The 6000-nt window shown below is 43.3% G+C and overlaps 1 protein-coding gene across 1 annotated transcript in view; it reads right to left on the reverse strand.

Annotated features, from left to right (window-relative positions):
• KCNC4 (potassium voltage-gated channel subfamily C member 4) overlaps window positions 1-4936 on the reverse strand; it is a 29431-nt gene extending 24495 nt beyond the window's left edge. Inside the window, exon 1 of the mRNA XM_015814611.1 lies at window positions 4286-4936. Within this exon, the coding sequence (XP_015670097.1) occupies window positions 4286-4936 (651 nt within the window). The remainder of the gene's footprint in view (window positions 1-4285) is intronic.
• Window positions 4937-6000: the final 1064 nt, after the last annotated feature.

A 6000-nucleotide genomic window follows, 5' to 3' on the forward strand; every position in this document is an offset into this window, starting at 1 on the left:
AGACTACTTGCTTACTATTATAACATATGCCATGGCATAAATTATCCAAGTCAATGCATGCAGGCTTTCTACCTTACAAATAAACAGTAAAACTACTACTGCCCATGGTGTGCTGGACATCCAGCAAATCAGCCTTGTAAAAAAAATGAATTATGTTACAGAGATGCTTTTGAACTAGAGAAAAGTTGGACAGAATTGATGTAATAGCTCCCCCCTCTCCATTATGAGCTTAGTTAGAAGGAGATGATTAGTGTAATCAAACACTGTAATCACTTGAATTGTGGAATGTTAACTTTCTTGAAGAAATATAACTGTACATTTGTGTATACATTTAAAATGTGTGGTATTCTGTATATGAGTCTTAACTGTTTCTATTTAATCCAGCTACAGTATATGTTTTCTTTCTACTTCAGTAGCTAAGAAAAAGTAGACTACAAAATATTAAAAAGTTTTAAAATCAAGACTAAAATTAAAGAGTGATTAAAAGCCTAATAACAAATAAATAAATAAATAAAGTCTTCTTCAAGTCAAGCTTTACTCTTAAAAGGTATCAAAACTGTGCTAGAATACAAGAAACATTCCTACCTGCTGGAACTCACATAATCTAGGATTAGGAGCAAACTGTGCAAATTAGAAGTCATGTCCCAAGGCAGAATTGAGCCCAGGCACTTTCCTTACCATTGATAATTTGCTCTCAAATCATTTCATAGATAATCAGTTTTTACTGAAATATAAGACTACAGTATGCTTATTCTCCCATTTCCTCAATCCATATGTTGAATAACCAGGTTTATCCAACATGCTAAGCCATAACATGTTTGGTTTTGATGTTGTGTGAATTCACCCATGCAATTTTTGAACTATAATTCAAGATTTATTATGAACTGTGAACCCAGTCAGCTATGGTCCATTCAACAAAGTACAATGAAGCAAATCATGTGCGAAACAGAGGTGTACCAGTCTGTTGCCATGATTCTCCATTATAGAACTTACCCTTGGAGTTCTGGCATGCCAGCCATCAAGGATACCAGTGGGGGGGAAAGACGGCCACAGGTGCCTCTCATGCTGAAACTCTGAAAGCTTTCACACACTCACTCCTATATCTACACAAATAGTGAGGTTCCTAATAACAAGAGCTCTACTTGCATGTTGATACACATGATGGCAGAGTCTAATGATGTTTGCTGCTCTCTTTTCTGTGGTCTGCCTATCCTGGATGCTTGTGCTGGAAGTCAAAGATATGGCTTAAGTTCCTGTCCTTGGTCATTTTCCTCTACTAGGCTCCCATCAACTCCCTATGGGGCGCCTTGTGATGAAGGACAGCTGTTTCCTTCACTGATGCTTTTTCCCCTCATGAACGGGTTTGTTTTCCTTGCTAGGAGTGTTTTTCTCTCCATTGTCAGTTTGGGGAAACTACCCCACAATCAGGTTTATGAAGGAAACTTCTTGAGATTCTGTCTGGCAGGTTATATTATGCCCTTGGTGGTTCTACTGCAATACTTTTCAAAGTTGGCAACATTAAGATCAACTATAATTGGGGAATTCTAGGAGTTGGAAGTCCAGTGTCTTAATGTTGCCAAATTTGAAAAATAATGCCCTACAGGAAGATGAAGAGAGTGGGAGTCAACAAAATGGCTGTTGCATAATGAGGGATGGATGGAAGGCAGACGGCCATAGTGAGTTTATGAACAAATAGATATATTCTGACAGCCTCATGGCTGTCACAATAAGGTGTTCATATGCCTTTCCAATAGAACTTCTTAGGAAAAAGGGTTTTTCTGCACTAGTTAATTATAAAAGGACTTTGCAAGATATCCTATTCATGTTTTACTCACTGTTTAAACATTCTTTTTGAATCCAGTGCTGATATTAGAATAGGTACTTGATAAATGTTGAGATAGCTTTGCTGATTTTTTTCTAGATTTTTTAAAATCCTTATCATAGTTGGGAAGAAGCCTGGAAATGAAGAAGAATGGAACCTCAATTGCCAAGTGTTGTCAATTCTTTTAGAGTGCAGTGAAATCAACCAGGACAGGCTGGCCGGATGCTAATATATATTTTGTCTCCCTTAATTTAGGCAATGTTGGATGTTCTTACGTAATGGCTCTGTGCCCTTTCCAGATTCTTTATCTGACCTTGATATTGGATCACTTATTTTTATCTTCTCCAACAGGTTGAAATATTTTCCTAATTAATAACACTGATTCTTTCCTTTTAAAAAAAAGAAAATGGAAGGTTTAAAAAGGTAGTTAGCTACTGAGGGAAAACTGAAATGAAATAACCATGTTTTTATGGATTCATAACAAGCTGGAAAGAGGCTGTCCTCACTCTCCATTTGCTTGATATTGGTGATCCTTATTAGCAAAATTGTTCATTTCTCATCTATGATCAACTTTTCATCTCCCAGCCATGGAAAAAAGTCACAGATTTTTTTTTTCTAATGTAGGCAAGATTCAGCCAAAGGTGATGCAGAAAAATCTAGAAGATGGTTTTCAACAAATCTGTTTATATCTTCTGATCAACAGTAGAAATCTGTGATCTTTGAGACTTATACATTATAAATAGGTTATAAATTCCATCTAAAATGAATCTTTTGGGGATATGAACCCCTAAATTGTCTGAATTTAGGTGACAGAAAATATTTTGGATAAATTTTATTGACACTTCCCAGTTAACCCTCCCTATGGAATATACATTTTGAGGTGAACTTTTTGAGAGGCAAAACTAGGTTCAAAGTTTACACTTTTAAATCTTACTATGTTCTTTATCCAAGTGTTATACACAAGATGGAAAGCTCAGAATATATATGGCAAAATGTATATATACCATATGACTAAGAAATTCATCAATGGAGGCTTTCAAGAAAAGATTGAGCAGGGGATGGGACTAAAAGATCTGCAAGGTCCCTTCCGATCCTGTTATTCTATGTTCTAAAGCAGATATATGGATATTTATTTCTTGAATGTAAAATCAAGAGTTTGCCTGTATCGCAAAATTGAACTTATAAAAAAAAATTATAAGGAAGAGCAAAGAAAAGTTAGAAAACTAACACAGGGATTTCTATTAGACCTCAATTTCTACCATCCAGGTATTGCTGATTTGTTTGCATTTTACTGAAAATATTAAGGGTGAATTCATTCAGATATGGGGAAACTATAGGAAAACATAGCACAATAGAAAGAAAAAGGTAGGTCAAAATTAAGTCTAGTAAGTTTCTTTGATGTTTGTTGTGCAGGTGTATGTGGAGTTCTGTAGACGGGCAAACACAATAGAACTTTGTTTGCTAGAGATGAACAGATTTGGACGAATGAAATCTTTCTTGATGGAGCCCTGTTGGATGTCTCTCAGTTTAAGAGGAAATCTTCTGTACCGAGTTAAACTCAGAGTACAGTTCTTTTAGGCAAAGGTCCACTCATGACTGCACAAAGCTTACTTGTATTTTAGCCACCTAATTTCAGCAGAAAAATCATTTTGCTCTTATTATTGTTTAACAATGGAGAACCAGAAATGTCTGATTAATACCAAGGGGACTATCAGTACTATCCTTGTTCTGATGTATACTAGATCTTATACCACTAGTAAATTCTGCCTGGCAATCCGGCAGCTAGAAAAAAAAGAATATACAAAGAAAAAAAAATCTTATTAGGCTTCTCCAAATTCTGTCAAATGTTGGATTCAATGGGAGGAAAAGGACATGCTGGTAAGCAGAGTTTTCCAACCCTCCAAAGAGACTCCTAAATATAAGCTCTGTTCTTCTCTGCAGAGAGTTGTGCAGTACTGATAAATAACTTGGGAATATAAAATAGCTAGGTATTCACCATGCACAATAAAAACACATACACAATGAAAGAGCAAGAGCAAGACAGGTCACCTGTATCAGAAAAGGCAAATAAAGGGGAAAATAAGAGAAGCACCAGAGCAAGCAGGGGTCGCTCTCAGATGAAGAGCTCCACTGAAAAACTTTTGAGAGCTTGAAATGTAAAGCAACTATTAAATCCATAAAAAAAAAACCATGGAGGGGAGGGGCCCCCTTTTTGTTTTGCATGGCCCCAGTCCCAAGTGACTAATTCAATCTTCCTCAATCAGATATGCTACAACACAGTGCCTTTCACCCTAACTGGTCACTGGTAATGTTGCCTAGGAATGATGGGACTTGTAGTCCTACATATCAGAAGGGCATCAAACTGTATTCTAAGCATTAGAAGTGGGGCACATGCCTACCCTCCCGCCTATCCACCCTAGGAAACCGGGTCTCCGGTTTCCCTGCCCTCTCTTAATGACTCACCCGGGCTGCCTTTGATGAATAGGGATCCTCAAAAAGTGCCCACATCTTAGGCTGCCAGTTGCGGCAACAGCCACTTCCTCCTCCTCCTCCTGCGGCCCCAGGAGGCCTATCCTCCATGCCCAGGTGTTGAAGGGTCATCTCCCGGGCCCCTTCATCTTCAGTCTCTTCCCCAGCCAGCCCACTGCCAGGCTCAGGGCTCTCAAAGATATCCAGGGCTTCCTCAGCATCCCGGTGCTGCCGATAAGTCATCCAGCAGCAGGGCTCCACATCAGTCTCGTCAATGCCCCAGTAGGTCAGCTCCTCTTCAAAGAGGGGCCCACAGATGTCTGCCGGGCAGTGTAGTTTGCCCGTGCGGTAGTAATTCAACACGTAAGAGAAAATGCCTGGGTGGCGGTCAAAGAAAAACTCATTGCTTTGCCCGTCAAAGTCAAAATTGCTCTGGGCATCGGGGTCTGCCAGCCAAGCCAGGCGGGTTCCAGGCAGGGTGCGCAAAGTGCTCTTGTAGGTCTCATGCCGGGTGCCCCCCACGTTGATCGTGATCTTGTCTGACTCTTCTCCTTTGCCCATCTCTTCCTTCAGGCATGTTTTGGAAGATGGCTTGTTCCCTGATTTGCGCCCACGGTAAGATGAGACACACACGGAGCTGATCATAGATTAGGTTAGGTGGGCCAGAAGTGCTTCTATAATAACCTTTATTCCTTCTGGCCCAGAAACAGCGGGGAAAGGAGCAGAGAGAGGCCCTGCACCAGCTGCGCCCTGAGGGGGGCTGGCGGGACGGAGCTCGGCTGAACACCCGCCCTTATTTTGGAGGGAGGAAAGGAAGCCTCCTCAAGCCTCCCAAACCCCAGCGAGGAGCTGCAGCAACAAGTGCCTCGGTAGCGCCGGGAGCAAAGCCCCGAGGTGGAAGGAAACGGCCCTCGTCTGGCCAACCAAGATAGCAGAAGGATTATTTCTCCTTTTGGGCGGGCTGGAAGCAAACGGCCACAGAACTGAAGCGACGAGGCGGGGAATGCATCGACGGCCCGGGGCTCCCGGCCAAGCGAAAAGGAACCAGACTGGAACCAATACCGCCCCCCCAACCCCAAGAAGAGATTCCGAGGAGTTGGAAGAAACGCCTCTTCTGCTTCCCGCCGCTGCCCGGGCTCAGCAGGTTGGTAAACAGCCCGGTCTTGCAAAGTAGAGAAGAGAGCTCGACGTGACTTTCCCGACGATGTTAAACTTCGGAAGACCTCCTCGGATAGATAAAAACAAACGGACAAACAAACACGCTTCTCTCCTTCACGCACACCCGAGATACGCAACCGATTCGCCGGGTCTCGCCTCGCCTCCCCCTCGTTCCAAAAGCCTGGCGCGATGGCCCGCCTTTCCCTTCCAGGCGATCGGCAGACACAAAAAACACCGACCTCGTCAGCGCGGCAGAAAGCCCCCGTGCCGTTTCCTTGGCCGAGGCGAGGAGCCGGTGTGAAAAGCCGACGCCACAAGGCGCATCCTCGGCAGTGGACTCTTAGGCTGAACGGTTCCGCCGTAGCAATCCCAGAGAGAGAGCCGGGGAGGGCAGGGAGGCTCCGAGCGGGGCTGGGCTGCCTCCGGCCAGCTGGCTTGGGCGAGAAGATTCAGGCTTCCGACAGGATCCGCTTCCCGTCGGAGACCGTGGGGTCCAAGCGGGAGAGCAACGGCCTTTCCACGGCCGAGGCGAAAGGGGGCGGCTGGGCTCG

The sequence above is a fragment of the Protobothrops mucrosquamatus genome, unplaced genomic scaffold (assembly GCF_001527695.2).
Source record: "Protobothrops mucrosquamatus isolate PMUCROS unplaced genomic scaffold, P.Mucros_1.0 scaffold267, whole genome shotgun sequence".
Classification (NCBI taxonomy): Eukaryota; Metazoa; Chordata; class Lepidosauria; order Squamata; family Viperidae; genus Protobothrops; species Protobothrops mucrosquamatus.